Below are 19920 nucleotides of genomic sequence, written 5' to 3' on the forward strand. Positions count from 1 at the left end.
AACAGAAACTGAGGTCTGCTCTGCTTCACAACCTTTGCTCTTGGCCACACTGCTCAATTACTATGCATATAGTTATTTCTTTCTTTCTTTCTTTTTCTTTTTTTTTTTTTTTTTTGGTGGCTGGCCAGCATAGAGATCCCTGGACCTTGGTGTTATCAGCACCACGCTCTAACCAACTGAGCTAACTGGCCGGCCCCTCATATGGTTTGCTTTAAGTCTTTTGTCTCAGGGTTTTCCCCACTTTTCAAAAAACATGAGGGAATACAGATGAGGAGTAAATGCCAAAGCTTAGAGGAATGAAGGCAGGACAAATATGGAGATGAGTTTGTTGTAGGACAGAAGGCTTGCACTGCAAGTAGCAGTTGTATCCTTCAATTTTTCTGAAGATGCTGTTTTCTACAAGCTGTTTTCTCAGCAGGAGAGAGCTAGAAGATCAACTGGCCCTCAGATCAGCTGATCTAGTCCCTCTCCTATAGGCAGGTAAGATTTCTTTTTAGGTGATAAAGAAATAGATAAGTAGGTGGTTTTTTCTTATTATAAATGTAATACAAATTCGTGGTATAAAATTTAGAAAACAGCCAAACAAAATTAAGGAAATAGTCTTCCCTAATCCCAGCAGTTAAGAGTTAAGTACTTGTAATATTTTGGTGTATGGTATATATCTTTTCTAGTTTGTTTGTTTTTTTTTCTCTGTGGGTGTGTAGTTAGAGCACAGATGGGACCATGTTCTGTGTTTTGTTTTGCAATCTGATTTTTTCTATTTCTCCTTAACAGAGATCATGAATATTTTCCCATGTCATTAAATATTGTTCTACAGCATTATTTTTAATGACAACATAGACTTTCCATCATATGGGTAGTTTAACCAGTTCTTTATTGTTGGACATTTGGATTGTTTCCACGTTTTTATTTTTATAAATAATGCTATAAGCATCATTATTACTAAATCTTTACTCATATTCACGATTACTTTGTTGCATAAATAAATTTCTAGATGTGGAATTAATACAATTTTTTAAGGATATGCAAAATTTTAAGGCTTTTAATCTGTATCTCCAAGTTGCCCTCCGGATAAGTTGTATCAGTTTACATTCTCACCTTCATTATATGAGTCTCAGTTTCCCTTACTCTTGTCAGCACTGGATATTATAATTTTGTTTCATCTTTGTCACTTTGATAGGTGGAAAATGGTATCTGCTTATTTTAATTTACATTTCTTTTAATTTACATTTCCTAATGTTTAATGAGGGTAAGCAATTTTTCCCCCTTAAATTAATTGGTCCTTGTTATTTCTTTAGTGAATAAAACAAGGAAAATTTTAAACTAGTTTGGGGTGGGGGTGGGGGGATGATCTCCTTGTCAGTCAAGCTATGGCCTCTCTAATTCTCCTACGAGAGTACTTTTAGAAGTTCATAGAAGGAATAGTATTATCATTTAATTCTACTTTTCCATGAACTTTTTGAAGTACCCTCATATTTTTATTGTTTCTTCTTGTTTGATTTTCTGTTGTCAGGGAGAATTACATCTGCCTCAGAAGACCTCTTTGTATTCTTGAAGATCTTTATTTAATCTTAATTGCCTTTTTAAAAAAAATCGTAAAACTTTTGTGTTGTGAAAACATTATTTTTTTCAAACAGTACTGAGTCCACTCTTCCCCACCAACAATGCCAAAAGATGTAACATAAATTGTGAAAGTCCTCTTTTCCCTACTCTTAATAGTATTCTCCATAACCATTTTAAACAGTTTGTTGTATATCCTTCCAAATACTTTGTGTCAATATAAACTATTTTCAAAACATAAATGGGATCATGTTTTATATCTTCCCATGTCAATGCACATAAATCTACCTTTTCTCTCTTTAAAAAACTTTTTGCTACACTTTTTTTCTTTTTCTTTTCTTTTGAAGTATTTTAAAGTAAATTACAGTCATCATGCTGTTTTGCCTCTAAATGCTATAATTCTGTTTATGGCTCTAAAAAGTGAGGATATTTCTTATGTAACACTATCATCTCACCTAACCAAATTAATAGTCTTAATAATCATCTAATATGTCTGCTTCATATTCAGATTACTTCATTTATCCCAAAACATTTTTTATGGTTTGTTTATTAAGGCCAAGTTCCATTTGTACTTATTCTTTTCAACAACTGCCCAAAAATTATCTGACCAAATTAAAATTGATTAAGGCAATCCCTTGTAAATGGACACTTAAGATGTTTGCAGTTTTTACCTATTATAAATAATGCCAAAAATAATATTTTCGTACCTACCTCTTTGCTTTGAAATCTATTTCCTTAGGATTAATTTCTAGAAGGGGAATGGTAGGATGAAGAGGTATGCATGTGTAAAACTTTGATACATTTTGCCAGATTCCTTTCTGGATATGTTGTGCTAATTAAACTCCTACCAGTTGTATATGGAGAGTGCCCCTTTCCTCACATTCTTGCCAGCATAAAGCATTGTCAGAAAACTATCACATTGTTTTAAGTTTTTACGGTTTTTAAAAAAATACTTTATTGGTGAGGCTAAGCATCTTTTCTGATGTATTTGGTCATTTGAGTTTTGGAGACTGTTAATCCATTTCTTAACATTCTGTTTTTCAGATTAAGCAAATATTCATTTATCTTGTCCTACTGGACCTGCTTTTCATCCATTTGATTTGGGCTTTCTTTAGTTTATCCACTTTGTTTGTTCAAGTGTGGGAACCAAATTTGGACATGACATTTTAACGAGGCCTAGTGTTTTATATTGTATGGTGGTATTGGGGAGAGAAGTTTTATCATTTTTTAGTAGTTGAAAATTTCATTACACTTTTTTCCCAGATAGTTTTGATACATAACCCTCAAGGGTAAATTGATTTAGAAAATGAAAACTGTGCAATTTTTTAAGAGATTGTAGTAGTGTTTCATATTTTTCATTTATAAAATGGTGATATAATAATAGTACCTACCTCAAAGGGTTGGTGTGAGGATTTAAATGACTTAATACATATAAAGTGCTTAGACTGGTGCCTGGTACTTAGTATCTCCTTACTAAGTTTTAACTGTTAATAGTGATAGCATAGTCTTTCTTTAATCTGTAGCTCTTTGGTCACAGTATTTTGTTTCCCTCTTCTTGAAAGAGTTATGTGAATAAATATTAGTTCTGTACATACAGTTCTTTGAAGACTTGAAATGCGTATATAAAGAGTACATGCCAAGAAAGATATTAGGATGTCTTTATTATTCAGTTAGTCATTGAACAATATAGTCTACCATTTGCCAAGACCAACCATACCAAGATGAGTAGTTTAAAGCCTCTGCTCTCCAGGAGCTCTTAGTAAGGCTCGGGTATAGATAGTGTTCTTAAAGCATCATTTAACTGTTTTTACATAAACACAACCTCTCAAAGTGTTTCATTTTGAGTTGATGAATAAACAACCCTTAGTCTTACTAATATTAAAAGAAACAAGTTAAAACAGTCTTATTTTCTGAGCTTCAGTTTATCCATCTAAGGTGGTGATAATTTACAGTTGTACCTTGGTATCCACAGGGGCTTGGTTTCAGGACAGACCCCCCCCCCAAGTGGATAGCAAAATTCCCAGATGCTCAAGCCCCTGGTATAAAATGGTGTAGTATTTATGTATAATCTATGCACATCCTCCTATATACTTTAAATCATCTCTAGATTCCTTATAGTATCCAGTACGTGTAAATGCTATGTATATATGGTTGTTATACTGCCCAAGAGGTCTTCAAAAAGTTCATGGAAGGATTTGTATTATCTTTTAATTCCATTTTTTCATGAACTTTTTGAAGTGCCTTGTATTGTTTTTCATTTGTCTTATTGTTTATTGTTGTATTGTTACTTTTTATTGGGTTTTTTTTCCCCAAAATATTTTCTATTTATGGTTGGTTGAATCTGTAGATGAAGAACCCCCAGATATGGAGGTCTGACTGTACAACTTCATGAGAATTCATTGTAACATGCCTAACAAAAATTGTTAATTATTTTTATGTTTTAAAATTCTGAAGTCCGGTCAAATGGTTTTGAAATTCTTAGGAGTAGCCCATACATCTTATAGTTGGTATGTTATATAATAAGGAAAATGTCAAATTTCATTTCTTTGCTCCTGTTAACAAAAGGTCAGTTTGTTGAAGATACATAGTTGATATTAAAGTTAGGAAATATGTAGTCCACATTTTGAGTGTCAGTAGTTAGGTTTGGAAATGATAATGTAATCAGATGTTCTGCCATGTGACTTTGGCATCATCTCTCTGTAGCTAAGAAAACACTTGTAGAACACTTTTTATGGCCCAGTTGACACATTAGATGTTGGTGTGACAGAATGAGGTAGGTTTCTACCCTGAAGTAGCTTAAATGTAGTGAAATTAGACTCATTGTACAATAAGGGAAGTGTTATAACAATGATATGAATGATCTTGAGGGAGGGGTGATTAATTCTGCAAGGAATCTCCATTTCAGAAAGGTATTTTCTGAATCCCCATTTTTATTGGAGTTATTTCCAGAACGGTACTGTATAGAGAATTTGGGCATTTGGTTAGGGACAGTTTTACTACCTCGGAGGCTGTTTCTTTAAAGGCTTTATAATATGAAAGAGTCAGACTTTATTCTAAAAGAAACAGAGGTTTACTTGGATTGTGGTTCTAATTTTACTTTTAATAAGTTTCCTTACTTCACAGTTTATTTTAAATTTTAATAAAATTTTGAATTACAAAAGTAATATATGCTTATAAAATATTCAAATAGTTAAAAGTATATCAAATAAAAATGAAAGCGTTCATATTCTCACTGGGTAACTACTGTTAGTTTAAAAAATTACGTGTAAATAAACTTGGATTTTACATACCTCGTATTCTGAGTAGCTCATATTTACTCTTTTTGTTTAAAGGGGGAAAATTCTCTTTTTAGGAAAAGTACTGAGAAGCAATGGAGGTTGTCTAGGAACCGTGAAGTGGAAAGTAACTGTAGTGGATTTCAGGAAGTACATTGATCCAGTTAGATTGCTGTGTCCTATAGGGCTTTTTAAGGATTTATTGACACACTTCATCAAGGTATTTGAGAGAGTATTCAGGGAAACCTAAGAAATTCTGCAGTTCTTTTCCCTTCCTTATAAATTCATGCCTGGTCAGAAATTACAGCTTGAGTGGGATGTCCCTCCACAGAACTCAAATGCACACTATCTATCATGTTACATAGTATGGCAGTTATGTAAAATGTTAAGGATTTTTTTCTTTTTGTTTGTTTCTGTGAGGAGGCTCACCCAACATATATTTTGTCATATGTCTCTTCATCTCTCCCTTATTTTAACTTCCACTTACTCCCCCAATTCCCCACATCATTCTCTTAAGAGAAAAAAAATAAGTTTTGTCCACTGAGTCCTCTTTCTTATTTGATTTAATATATCTTGGGTTGAATGTTTCTCACAAAAACACTTTGCATTCAGAATTAGCCTATCAAGCTGTTTCCTCCATAGACCCCTCCATAGATTGCACACCTTCCACTGTGGTGCCCTCTGAGATGTGAAAGCCCAAGTCCGCTTTTAGCTTACCCTTCATGATTTTAGACTATTAAGTCCCCATGCTCTGCTTTGAAAAGTTATTCCTGTGATTATTTTGTACCATTAAAAAAATTCTACTTTTGGTCCACAGAACTAACCAGTTCACTGGGATAGAACTCCTCACAGTATTACAATTAAAACCACAGTCCTCATAATAGAACGTGTATTTATCTAAATCTGTGAAAACACACACACGCACATACCTATATATGTGTATACATACTTGGGTATATAAAAATTCTAGTTGGACATATATTGGAAATTATAGCGATTCATCCAGATGGTTGGTGTTGAGGAATTTGTAAACTGCAGTCCTTTTTCTTACTGGTAACGTTATTCTGCTTGGGGAATATAGAACAAGCCCAAACAGTAATACTGACAGAATTTGGAATTATGATACAGTGGAGCCTTCGCGTAATTCTTTGTTGAAGAAGTTAGGGCCTAAATGTTAAGGCTTATTGTTATTCTGAGTTGATAATCTCTGCCTTGCTTTAATAATTTTTCCTCATGCCTGGGTAGCCCGCGAGTTGCACAATAATCACTCACACAGCTTTGTAATCAATGCCCAAAGTAATAGGATTCCTCTGGCCACCGGCAATTAATAAATTTGTGTCTTTTTTAAAACACTAGCAAGTCGGGCCTGAAATACGACTGACTGGCTCTCCTCATTTGCATATTTATTGCAGTGGAAAAATTCTTACCAGATGATTGATGCTGAGCCTGCCTCTTGAATTCCAAGCAGCACATTATTATGAAATGAAAAATGCCGGCCATACAGTTGATTAAAGTTGAAGACAGTGGAATCGGTGTTTTTTAACATTGTGGGAGAATTAAAGGCATATTTTAATAGATGTTGACAAGAAGTGAACTAACAAAAGCAAAGCAAAGGATTTGCTTGAAAAGATTTAATCAAACGTCTTTCTTGGGGGATTAATTGCCAGGGATGACTAGTGCAAGTGGCAGGCTTGTGTGGATTTGAATGAAAAGTATTGTTCTCAGGCCAATATATTGTGTGTCATTTTGACCTATAGTTTAGCTCTAGTTCTAGAGTTACTTTTGAAGGAGAAAAAAAAATACTCTTCTAATCTGTAAATTCCAGTTCATTGTATTTATCTGGAGCAATAGGAATGTGGGGGTTTAAGTGTACTTGTACATAAATAATTGTATGTTTGCATATTTATTTTAAAATAACTATATAGATATTTAAAAACTGATAAGATAAGCTTTATTTTACTTTATGCATTCACTTTTTCCATTTCCCCTTCATCCCATTGCCAGAAATTTTACTTATTGGTTTATAATCAAATTAATGAACTGTGTGCCTGTGTCCAAACTTATTCTCTGCCTACAATTTTGTTTATGTCAGACAGCCTAGATGAATCAGGGAAAAAAATAAAGTTGTCAGATGAAAATGGTTTTTAGATTGGTGACATTTTAAACATAGAATGCTTGCATATGGGTAGCATGTAAATGAATACCTCATATAGGGATCTGTGAATACTAGTTCAGTCCTTGTGCTGTAGATCAGTACAAGCAGAGCTTAACAGATTTTTACCTTGTGAAAGATGCTGATTTTTATAGTAATATGCCTTCTACTTTTATAGCATTTTTAATTTCCAAATGCCTTAATATAAATTAACACATTTATTATTTTTCACCTTATTTCTGTGAGATCAGAAGGCAAAGGATTATCTACATTTTATAAATGAGAAAATTGAGATTCAAAAAGATTAAATTGGTCCACTTAGCATAACATGACTAGTTAGTGATAGTGTCAGTTAGAATACAGGGCTTCTGACCCCCTGTAAAGTAACTCTTTCATTTACTCTCTGCTCAAAATTATTCCTATAGCTGGTGACCAGATTCTTAGGTTGAATCTTGGTGATTTGGAGAGGCATATATCCTTCTTAATCTCCTGTTAAGGGAAAGACCTCTGGAAATGGACCATGTACGGCAGAGTAAACATATATATACTTGACAGTCTCCATTTGTTTTGTGGCCATGTGCCAAGATGGAGAGAGAATAAAGTACTTGTATGCATCTTTGCTGCTTTTCTTAACTTTTAATTTTTATATTACTGAGAGAAAAATTAGAGGTGAATTAGAAACTGTTGATTCATTCTATTTATTATTCATAGAATTGAACAAATAGAATTCAGTTCTATATGAATAGTAAAGAGGGATTTTTGTTTGTTTGTTTTGGCTGAGAATTCACTGTCAGATTTGAGCCTCCAGGAGAGTCTTTCCTCACTCTTGTCAGCTGTGGCTTTGAGAAGGCCTACCCCCTCCAACAAAGGATTGCCTCATTGTCTCTTAGGTTTACATACCATCTAGAAGGAAGTATGGCCCTAGTATTGCAAAGAAACGACCATTGGGTTTGTCTTCTAAATCTCTTTATAGGAAATTGTCCACATGTTGGGCCACTGGTGACATTTACTTTGATAAACTTTTTTTTTTTTTTTTTGCGGTTAGAAGCACAGAATTGCAGATTTCATCTCTGGTAGGTCTCTTGACACTTTGATGCATGGTGGTGCTATCCCTGAATGGAGCCTAAATACTTCAGGGCTACTTTCTGACTGGGTGAAGGGGTGGATAAAATGAGAACGTATGAGAGAGTATTAACAGAAAGGCACACTTTGATTTACTGATATTGGCTCTCTGCTTTCTTGTTGGATTGATATGCTGTCTAATATATCAGCAATGGATTTTTAAAAACTGACTTGAGCAAAATAAAAGGGCTTGTGTAGGTACTTGAAAGTGGTCCTTAAAAGTTGTAGTCTTTTGTTGGATGTTTTCACAATTCTTGGTTATACTATGTGTTAGAGTCAAATTATGACTTGCTTGTTGGGGACAAGCAGCTATAAACATTATAGACTGCTTTGCAGCTTGTTCCCTGTGTAGTTCTTGATTTCATATTTTAGATCAAGGACACAGGGTACCTTCAGGAAGTAAGGGACCAGATACTTTGCTCTTCCTGTTCTTTTTCATTTTTTATTGTGGTAAAAGACACTTAACCTAAAATTTACCATCTTATCCATTTTTAAGTGTACAGTTCAGTGGTGTTTATTCACATTGTTGTGCAGCCAGTCTCCAAAATTTTTCATCTTGCAAAATGATACTCTGTACCTATTAACAATTCCAGATTGCCCCCTCCCTCTAGCCGCAGGTAACCACCATTCTACTTTCTGTCTCTAAGATTTTGACTACACTAATTACCTCATATAAATGGAATCATACCGTATTTATCCTTTTGTGACTAGCTTATTTCACTTAGCATAATGTCCTCAAGTTTCATCCACGTTGTTGCAAATGTCAGAATTTTCTTCCTTTTTAAGTCTGAGTAATTTTCCATTGTTTTTGAATAGGCTCTGTTCTTTTTCAGTAGGCTCTCTTTGAAGGATTATTGATGATTTTTTTCTGTACAGGGATGAACTGAGATGGTAGGATTATTTATTATACCCTGATCTTGGGATTTTTTTAAGTGTTTTTTTAAAATTGTGGTAAAACATATATACATGACATAAAGCTTACCATTTTAAGAGTACAGTTCAGTGTCTTTCACATTATTGTATAACCTTCACCACTATCTATCTCCAGAACTTTTTCATTACCCCAAACTAAGACTCTGTACCCATTAAACAATAATTTCCCATTCTCCCTCTCCCCAGCCCCTGGTAACTGCTATTCTATTTTCTGTCTCTGTGAATTTGGCTATTTTATTTACCTCATGTGAGTGGAATTATAATAATATTTTTCTGTTTACAACTGGCTTATTTCACTTAGCCTAATATTTTCCAGGTTTAGTTTAGAGAATTTTTAAAACTACTTTGCAAATGCAAAATTGATTTGTGGTTTCACTTTGGAAAACATAGGATCTGTCTCTTAAGATGTAGCCATTTCTAGAAAAGAAGGTAAAAACAGTGGTTAATACTTTTGTAGAATTTGGATGAGATGATATTTCTGTGTTTTCATGGACTCTCTTCCAAGTGAGAGTGTCTTTTCTATTTTCTCATTAAGTCTCTTGCTATAACATATACTTTCAGTATCTAGTTAGCCTCTTTATTAGGATTCTTCTGATAGAAAAGATAAGAGTTCAGTTCTCATAGGACCAGTTTTTATTCTGAAAGTTTTTATCCAGAAATTATATACTTAATCCTGACCAGCTATATTACAAATGCATCCTATTGGCTATGAGGAGAACCAAGTTAGAACATACTCTCAATGTACAAATTTTTAATATGCAGTTCAGTACCACAGATAGCAAATCATTAACTTGTGTTTTCATATGTGAATAGGACCTTTCCAAAGGATGTGTATTGAGAGATTGAGTGAATGATGTGGCTCCTCAGACCAGAGGCAAACGAGATGATCTGGGGGAGGGGCAAAGGCAGAGGGAGATGTAGGACCCCAGGATTCAGTTGTGCTTTTAAGAAGTAAAGAAATTGCTTAAGCAGCTGATTTATAGAGGGATAATCCTAGAGGTTGGTGGGCAACCTGTAGGAAAATACCCAAGAAATTTAACACCCAAGTGACAAATTAATGGTTATGGTGACAGGCAGGAAAGGAGTTTATCACACAATAAATTTAAGAACTGATAATTCATTGAACTTTTACTATTTGCAGACACTTTATGAAGCACCTTACACATGTTGTCTTGCTTGTTCCTCACAACTACCCTGTGAGGTGTAGGCATTGTTATTATTTCCACTTGGGATTTCTGTATTTCAGAGAGGTTTTAGTCCCTGCATACCCTGCATATTCTCCTCTGCTCCCGCCAGCCAGAACTGCTCAGGAGTCGTGAGTTATAGGCATTGCCTACTTTGGAGAAGTGTAGATAATTAATCGTCACTTCTCTGTGCTCTATTTCCCAGGTCACAAGGCACTTAAAGCATTGTTGAGGTCATTGGTCTATCTTCAGGATGAGTTGCTTTTCCAGTACCCAGACACTAGATATCTAGTAGATGGGACAAAGCCCAAACCAGAAAGGTAAGGAGGAAATGGAACTGTGGAGCTGCTTATTTTTCTTTTCATCTAGATAGTTTCCCATCATTTATGAAAGAGAAAACCGAGTTCTTTCCAGGCAGATGTCAGACTTAATAAAATAAAAAGAGCCTTTTATATTTAACTGGTGGTCAGAATGACACATAAATTGTGATTTAGATTTTGGATTTTTATATTTAGCTGTACCTGATTATCTTTGTGAGCTTAGGGAAAAGACTTACCTTCTTCTTAGATCTTTTGAAGAGTTAGTAGATAAAAGCACATTTTTATATTAATGCTTAATTAATGTTTATGAAGCACTTTGTGCCTTTGCTATGGAATCACTAGTCACACCATCTCCTTTTTAATGAGGGAAGAAGCCATTATTTTGAAGGGTGGAAAATTTTCAGAAAACAACAGCAGAAGAACCCATTTTCTTTTCTGAAATTAATACATTCGGTGAAGATCCCCCTTGTCCCCTTTGTTTGAGCCTGGTATATGTGGTATCTGCTTGTTTTTTCCTCTTTTGGAGTTATCCTTTGCTTCATTCTTTTCTGCTGAACTAGTTAGAAGGACAAAAAGGAAGCTCATTTATTGAGTACCTGCTATGTGTTGGGGTTATAATCCAGTGAGTGCAGTTGGCTGTGAAGTTGGAGGTTGTATTGCATTCTCATGGTAGTGGCATATATTGCAGTTTAGTACAGGTTTTGTTGCTACGTCTTTGAGTTGTCTTCACATTCAGCTTCTCTTCATTTGGTTCAACTAATATTATTCATCTTTCCTGAACAATTGATTACAGAGAGGCATGTTTACCTTATTGATATGGGGATTAAGGTCATAGAAATATAATTATGTGTTTAATTTTTAAAGACTCTCCTGTAATAGTACAGGCTAGGTTCATACATGTTTCTAATAATACTTTTACAACCTCATTTATTTTTATGGTTTGCTTACTTTTAAAAAATATTTTGACACTAGTTCTTTTTATATTTGAAAAGTTGCATGAGTTTTTGATCGACCTTGTAAACATTCTTTTCAAACAAAAAAAAACTATCCTCATATCTTTGGTGTTATTTAAAATGTAGACAGCACAGGTAAGGCCTAAATTACTCTATATGTGAGCCTAGCATTTTTCTTTCCAGTTAAAAAAATTTTTAAAAATTCTTTTTGAACTTTTTCAAGTCTAGTTTTCAGTTTAAATGATGTTTATTTACATTGGACTTAGTGTTCTTATTGGTTTTCTAGTGAAGAGATTTCTAGTGAAGATGATGAGCTAGAAGAAGAGAAAAAGAAGCAGAGAAGGGCCCCACCAAAGAGGAAGCTAGAGATGGATGGCTATTCCAGTTTCATGGCAAAGCGCTTTGCTGATTTTACAGTCTTCCGAAACCGCACACTTCAGAAGTGGCATGATAAAACCAAGCTGGCTTCTGGAAAACTGGGGAAGGCAAGTGTGTGTGTGCACGTGCATGCATGTGTGATGTAGGTTGTGGTGATCCGAAGCAGATTTAAGAAATTGGAACTTCAGCTCATTTATATGGATGTTGTTACAATGTAATAGGAATCGGTTGTTTCTGTAGCAAAATTTACAGAACTCCTACCACTGGGATTTATACCATTTGCTTGAGATTTTAACTTTATTAGAAAGAATATTTTATTCTTGAAATTAAGGGCTTTTAACTGTTCAAGTGCTGGAAATGCAAATACTTTAAAGAAAAACAGATTTTAAAACAATTAGTATTAAAGGAGCAGAAGTTAATCTCTGGACATAGGAAAGTAATATGACCTGCTTAGACTAATTTTTTTTTTTCCTGAGATCAATTACAGCCACTCACAAACTCAGTCCTTAACAGAAAGTCCCTCCCTCCTTTCTCTATTTCTCTGCTGACACAGAAGGATAGAGAAACCAATGTAGCTGCTTTCATCACTGACTTTCTGCGTTATCTGACACTGGTTAATGTTGTTGCAGGGTTTTGGTGCCTTTGAACGCTCAGTCTTGACTCAGATCGATCATATTCTGGTGGACAAAGAAAGATTACTTCGAAGGACACAGACCAAACGCTCTGTCTACCGAGTTCTTGGCAAACCTGAACCGGCAGCTCAGCCTGTCCCTGAGAGTTTGCCAGGAGAACCGGTAAGAACTCTGATGGAGGGTGATTATGGAGAACGGTTTCTATGAGGTTAATTGACTGAAAAACTTGTATACCTCTTGGTCTAAGAAGTTAGTGAAAGAAAGGAAAACACAACTTTACTGGATTGTTGAGAAACTGAGAGTATGTGGGAAGAGAAAGTTTTAAAAAATAGGGCTTTGATGAACTTTTGTATGTCATTTCTTAATTTTGAGTTTGATACAGGAGTTTAGTAATGGAAGCATTCATAATCCAATTTTTAAAATTCAGTTTTATAGCTACTTCTATAGAAATGTCAGTATTGAAGCAAGTGTGTACTTTAAGGCTTTACTGTTTGCCATTTAGGTACTCTAGGAGAGGATCCAAAAGTGGTATAGTCATATTCTTTTGTTTAAAGGAAACATTTTTACTTTTTAATTATAGAGGAAATATATACTTAATACTTTTTTGAAGTTCATAAGAATTTAAAATGAAAAGTAAAATTTCTCCTATTCTGAAAATTCCACTCCTCAGATTTAACCAGTGTTAACAGTTGTAACAAGCTTTCATTTATTTCATATTTATATAACTTTCTCTGCATTTTTATATATGTACGTATAACATATACATATATATAAAAATAAGTTTGTCCTTTTTTTTGCTAAATGGGATGGACATATATATGTGTGTATAAATATATAAAACATTACAACTATGTGTAAAATATAAAATCTTAACAACTTTTTAAATTTAATGTATCCTAGACACTTTTCTCTATCTTTATATTGAGATCTACCTAATTTTTCATAACAGCTGCATAGAATTCCATTGTATGAATGTGTACTATAATTTTTTCAAACAATGGATATTTATATTGTCTCCAGTTTTAGAAACAGTGCTACAGGAAATATTTATGAACATTTATATTGGTGTATTTATGTGAACATATGGATAAATTTCTTAAAGGGGAAATGTTAAAGAAAATACATGAAATCCTGATAGATGTTGCCAAATTGCCTCCAAAAAGGCTGCAAAATTAATTTCCTGTTCCTCAAGCTGTGTCCTCTAGTACTAAGTGTTGCCAGTCTTAGAGGTGAAAAATGGTAGCTTCTCACTTTCATTTGCTCATATTTAATTAGAGTGAGAGTAAACATATTTTCATATGATTATTTGTGGTTCTTTTTTTGTCAACATCCTGTGAATGTTTTTGCCTGTTTTTCTGTTGGACTGTTTTGTTCTTTAATTTTAAGAGCTCTTTGTATCTTAAGGAAAACAGTGCTTTGACTGTTACACATTATTTATAGTAGCTACATTACTTTGGCAACCTTACTTCACTCTCCTTACTTCTCATTTATATAGGAGATTCTTCCTCAAGTACCTGCCAATGCTCACCTTAAGGACTTGGATGAAGAAATCTTTGATGATGATGACTTTTATCACCAGGTGGGATTTTTACATTCTTTTCTATTGCTATAAATCAGGATTTAGCATTTTAAAACAGATGACAGAATTCTCTGAACAAAAGGTAGCTTATTTTACAAGAATAGAGTTAGACAGGGAGTTAGAACTCCTGTCTTCAAAATTGACTTACTAATTGACTTACTGTGTTGTTCTGGATTTGTTGGGTTTTTTTGTTTTATGTTTTCCTTTTGAAATGAAAACAGCTACAGTTACTTTGTTAGTTGTTGCTTGAGTGTAAACTATCTGTCAAATAGTTTCAGCTTTTTGAGTTAGGTGGTTTATTCTTTCTCAACCGTTTTTGATCATGTTAATGGAGGACTTTTTGTTAATTATATGGTTTCTTGTCCCATTACTATTAGAATGGGGTATGGAACTGAAGGGCTGGGATGCTAGAGTTCTTGAATTGCACTTCTGGTTCTATTATGTATTCAGTCTCCTGTTTTTAATGTGTTTTTGTGCCTGTTCAAATCAGTTAAGTACATATTGAGAATGTCTGCTACTGTTGATTAGTGCTTTGAAGATAGGAAGAACTGGTAGAAGTTGAAATATGGTGCAGTTCTCAATATGTTTTCAGAAATGTCCCCCCAGTTCTTACCCTGACATCTGTTGGCATGCTGCTCTTTTTAATGATGATGGCGACTGTTAGGGTAGACTAAACATTTGGACTGTTCTAAAGAACTAAAATAACTTCCTGTATTCCTGAGTCTCTTGATAAGTTATACTTTTTAATGAAATGTGCTTTAGGCTGTACCCTTTCTAGCTCAGTGGAGAATTAAGGATGCTGTTCAGCAGTGATATACCAGGGGTTTTTTTGAGTCATTGTTTATCGGGATAATTTTTTTCTCTGCTGAATTTTTATTTGCCAAAGAATTTGCAACTGCATGTTGAAGGTTTAGCCAATGATGGCTGTACTACGTATATGAATATGAAGACAGGAACTACTTAGGAAAATTACATGTAATTCTGTATTAGGGACACATCTGGTTTTACCCTAAAAAGAGAAAGAGACTTTCTATTAATCTTTTTATTCATTCTGTAATATTGGATAAAATTATTGCCATAAGTGAATCTTAAAACTAATGGTGAGAGGGTATAGGAAAGAGGATTGGTGTGGCCTCAGCTGTTCCCAGTCAGAGGTCCTGATTCTTTTTTCCTTTTCTTCTCTTAGATGCATTTGTCACAGGAGTAGGGAACTCTGTTTTGTTCTGGAGTGTCTAAGGAAGTACCTGATATGGGATATTAATGCTGTATAGTTGTGTGAGATCATAGGAGACAGTCAAAAATGTTCCAGTTCTCTCATTAATTGAAGTGTATATTGTTCAATGGAAGGTGCATCATAAATTAAATAGGCTTAATAAAAACAAACTGAAATTATTGGGGAGAAGTTGCTTTTAATGGCAATCCTTAGTCTGAAAGATTTTTTTTTTAAAGTCTGGAGGTCTGTTTAAAAAGAAGTAGCATTACTTGATTGGACCTTCATCCCAATTAATAATTTTAACTTCGATAAATTCTGATTTCAGAGTTATGACTAGTCACATCTTAGCTTTTCCCCTTGCTGGTTAATTGGGGTGCTGGGGTTAATCTAAATTAAAACTTAAACTAATAGAGGTCAGCAAGGCAGCAGAAACACCTGAGTGAAACAAATGGGGCTGCCAGGCGCAACTTTATCTTGGCTGTTTCCCAAGAGGGAAGTGGCAGCAAATTGGAGTTGTTTCAGCCTTCTGTAAAGGTGAATGATGGGTGACACTTGTTAATGTACAGCATCTCCGGAAGCATTCCAGATTGCTTTGCTGCTGTACCAACTGCTGCCATCCATGCACAATCAGTAGGAAGTGGACCAGTTGCCAACATCTGGCAGCACAGCAAGGAATGGGTGCAAGTCTTGAAACCCCGCAGATTCTAAATATGGTGCTTAGAACTGTGCGGGCCTTAATGACTTACCACTCTTTGGCAGCAGGCTACGACAGCTTATCCTAGCCTCGTACATCACATCCCGACATCTGCTGAGCTGCAAGGCAGCTGCACATTCATTTTCTTTTCTTGCCTTTTCTCTTTGCTTCCTATTTCTCTTCTTCCCACTCCCTCCACCTCCCTTCAGTTTTCCTCTCCCTCCCCAATATGCTTCTTGGGAGAGATGATCTGTAAGATTACTGCTTCATTGTGTGCGAGTAATTGTGGTGATGCCAGGCCCTTGACAGACACCACATAGCACCTGTTCTGCTGACCTGGTTAATTTCTTCTGTTGAGTGGGATTTGCCAGAGATTGGAGCTGAAGCCAATTCAATGATAAGGCTAAAGAAAATGGCTGTATGTTTTCTGTCACCTCCCAATTAAATAGTCTTCATAAAGTGCTTTCCTTTATTTGTCAGAGTAGTAAGCCTGAGCTAAGTGTTGCATTCAGAAGCGGTACAATGTATTACAAGGGGCCTGTGAGTTTTCATTTGTGTGTTTTTTTAATGTGATCATATGGAAGAGCTGGGTGGTGAATATAATACATTTCACTTTTCTTTTTTTTTTAAAACCATACTTAAAGCCAGACTCTTTGGGTCCATGTTTTGTAAGGAAGAGATTATAGCCACATTGAATTTTAATGTTTCATTGTAAGGGTTTAAAGGCTTACTTGGTTAATTCAGGTGTTATGAGGAGCTGTGTAAATGCCCTAACTACTGAGAATGATGTGTGGAGCCAAGCCCCCCCCACCCCCCCATTCTCTTTGTTTCTTAATGGGCCTTAAGTTTCTACTTTAAAAATATGTATTATTTAATAAAGGTACATGTATATATGTGTGTGTGTGTGTATGTATATATATACATGCATGCATACATATATATGTATGGGGGGGCACTGAAGACAGTATCAGACATCATATATAATCTTATCATTTTTAGAGCTGAAAAAAGCCTTACAAGTAACTGAGTCTCTAAGAAATTAGGTAACTTGCTGAAAGTCATATAGTAAATGGAAACATGAATACTTGATCTCAAGACTTCTGAGACCAAGTCTTGTTCTTTCCATACCTTTATATCTTAAATATTTCATTTTTAAGATACAAAAAGATTTTACTATAGTATTACAGTTTTCAGTTTGTAAATAAATAAGCTTCATTTTATTAGAACTAGAAGAAATATTATGTGGGTTAGAAAGTAATTTTTTTTTCTTAGAAGGCAAATGATTTATTGAACTTCTGTTATTTAACAATTCTAATGAAAAAATTAGCTTTATAGTTTTGTTACTGGTTTGTTTAGAAACAGGAATTGCTGAAAGCTTGAAGCATAGCCAATGGTGAAAGTTTTACCAGAGGAACTGTTCACCTGCTACAGGAAAGCATGGTAAGGTTTTACTTCCAAATGGAATTGTTTGTATTTGGCCTATTTCTTACCAAATCTCATCCCTAAAAACAATTTCATAAAACAGCAAGGTTGTAAATGACCATGAAGTATGAGCCATTCAGAAATGTTATCAGTATCTATTTTTCATTTTCACCTTCCTATCTGCTACCGTATAACATTAATTTCTTTTAAGGTGTGTTGTCTGTGTCACCACTTGAGGTTTTTCTTTTGTTTCGCTTTTTTAAGCTATCAGATGATCTTTGACCTGATAAGCCTGAGTTCTTAAAGAGGGGTGGAAAGACCAACATTTGCTGAACACTAGTTGCGTGCCAGCTCCTGGACTAAGTAGATGCATGCTTGACAAACATCTTTATTTAATCCTCACAAGATCCCCATATTGTGATATGACTGCACTTAGCAATAAGCTATGTAAAGTGACTGGGTTTATTCTTTTCATATCCTAGATCGCAAACTAGTTTCTTGTCACCTCATGAAGTATTTTGTTCTGAAAGGACTAATTGAGCTTAGATGTTGACAGATCAATACCTGGATTTCTAAGGGTTCATTAGGATTTTGTAAGTTGCTTTTATCTGTTTAGTTTTGATCTAGTTTGTCCTGTCACTTTGAATCTAGCCAGGACTGTCTAGAGAAAGGCATAATAGGTTTTGCTGTTTTGATGGCCACTTTGATGGGTTAAATTTCTCCTTTCATTTGCCATCAGGACATGTCTATAACTGACCTTGCTACATGCTGGACTTTTGTATCCAAGACATTTGATAATGCCACAAACAAGTAATTACTAATTCAATGAACTATTAAAAGTTGATAATGTTGAGAAATAGAGAAGAGTAAGCTTTCTGACAGGGTGGTTTACTTTAATTAAATTGGTGAGTGATTTATATGGACAGTTGATGTGGTGGCTTTAATTGCATGCATTTAGGTTTTAGTATGAATAAGAGATGTCTCAAGCCATCCTTATGGTTAATGGCAGTACAATACTCTTATTGCTAGTATGTATCTTTCCAGTGGTTCAGTTAATGGTTAATAACATGTTTTAAAGTTTGATATGAACCTGCTCCTGTTAATGAGTTGTTGGAAAATAGATACTTCTGATCAGAGCAGTATTTCATTTTTAGTTTTACTTTAAAATATTGCTGTTATTTGAGATTAGCGTAGTGTTTCTTAAAGTTTGGTGAAACTTATTACACATAAACCTTAATGGTGATTTTACAATTTTATTTATATTTGTTTTTGAGGAGTACGGTGTGTTGTTTCAATACATGCATGTACTGCACAATGCATTACTTAGGGTAGACAGCACAGTTTTATACCTGTTAGTCCCCTCCGTCTCCTCTCCCTTCTTCCCTTCCCCTCCCAGCCTCTGGTAACCGTTATTCTACTCGACTTCTGTGAGAACACCCCCCCCCCTTTTTTTTTAGATTCCACATGTGAGTGAGACCATGCAGTATTTGTCTTTCTGTGTCTGACTTACTTCACTTAACAGGATGGTTTCCAGTTCCATCTATGTTACTGTAAATTATAGGATATCATTTCTTTTTATAGCTGAATAGTATTCCATTTGTATATATACCATAGTATTTTTATCCATTCATCAGTTGATGGGCATTTAGGTTGATTCTATCTCTTGGCTATTGTGAATAGCGTTGTGATGAACATGCGGGTGTCTTTTTGATATATTGATTTCATTTCCGTTGGGTATATACCCAGTAGTGGCACAGCTGGATGATAAGGTAGATCTATTTTTAGTTCTCTGAGGAACCTCTGAACTGTTTTCCACAATGGCTGTACCAGTTACATTCCCACCAATGATGTAGGAGGGTTCCCTTTTCTCTGCATCCTCACCAGCATTTGTAATTTTCTGTCTTGTTGATAATAGCCATTTTAACTAGGGTGAAATGATATCTCATTGTGGTTTTAATTTGCATTTCCCTGATATTAGTGATGTTGAACATTTTTTTCATGTGCCTGTTGGCCATTTATATGTCTTCTTTTGAGAAATGTCCATTCAGGTCCTTTGCCCATTTTTTTTGGAGGGTGGGAGTCAGCTGGCCAATACAGGGATGGAACCCTGAACTTTGGTGTTATCAGATTTGCCCATTTTTTAATTGGGTGGTTTGCTTTTTTTGCTGTTGAGTTGACTTCCTTATATGTTCTGAATATTATTAGCTCCTTGTCTTATGTGTAGTTTCCAAACACTTCTCCCATCCTGTAAGTGGTCTCTTCACTTTGTTGGTGGTGTCCCTTGCTGTGCAGAAGCATTTTAGTTTGATGTAGACCCATTTGTGTATTTTTATTTTAGTTGCCTGTGCCTTTTTATGGTCTCATTCAAAAAGTGCTGCCCACTCTCACTCTCACTTCATGTAGCGTTTCCCCTCTGTTTTCTTCTAGTAGTTTCATAGTTTCTGGTCTTAAATTTAGGTCTTTAATCCATTTTGAGTTAATTTTTGTGTATGGTGAGAGATAG

At 34.9% G+C, this 19920-nt stretch overlaps 1 protein-coding gene across 2 annotated transcripts in view; it reads left to right on the forward strand.

Annotated features, from left to right (window-relative positions):
* AATF (apoptosis antagonizing transcription factor) overlaps positions 1-19920 on the forward strand; it is a 98670-nt gene that overhangs the window by 21578 nt on the left and 57172 nt on the right. For both annotated transcript variants that reach the window (XM_063111796.1, XM_063111797.1), the window contains exons 5-8: positions 10432-10546; positions 11786-11984; positions 12507-12671; positions 14005-14088. In XM_063111796.1, the coding sequence (XP_062967866.1) occupies positions 10432-10546; positions 11786-11984; positions 12507-12671; positions 14005-14088 (563 nt within the window). The remainder of the gene's footprint in view (positions 1-10431; positions 10547-11785; positions 11985-12506; positions 12672-14004; positions 14089-19920) is intronic.

This window comes from Cynocephalus volans, chromosome 10, assembly GCF_027409185.1.
Source record: "Cynocephalus volans isolate mCynVol1 chromosome 10, mCynVol1.pri, whole genome shotgun sequence".
NCBI lineage: Eukaryota > Metazoa > Chordata > Mammalia > Dermoptera > Cynocephalidae > Cynocephalus > Cynocephalus volans.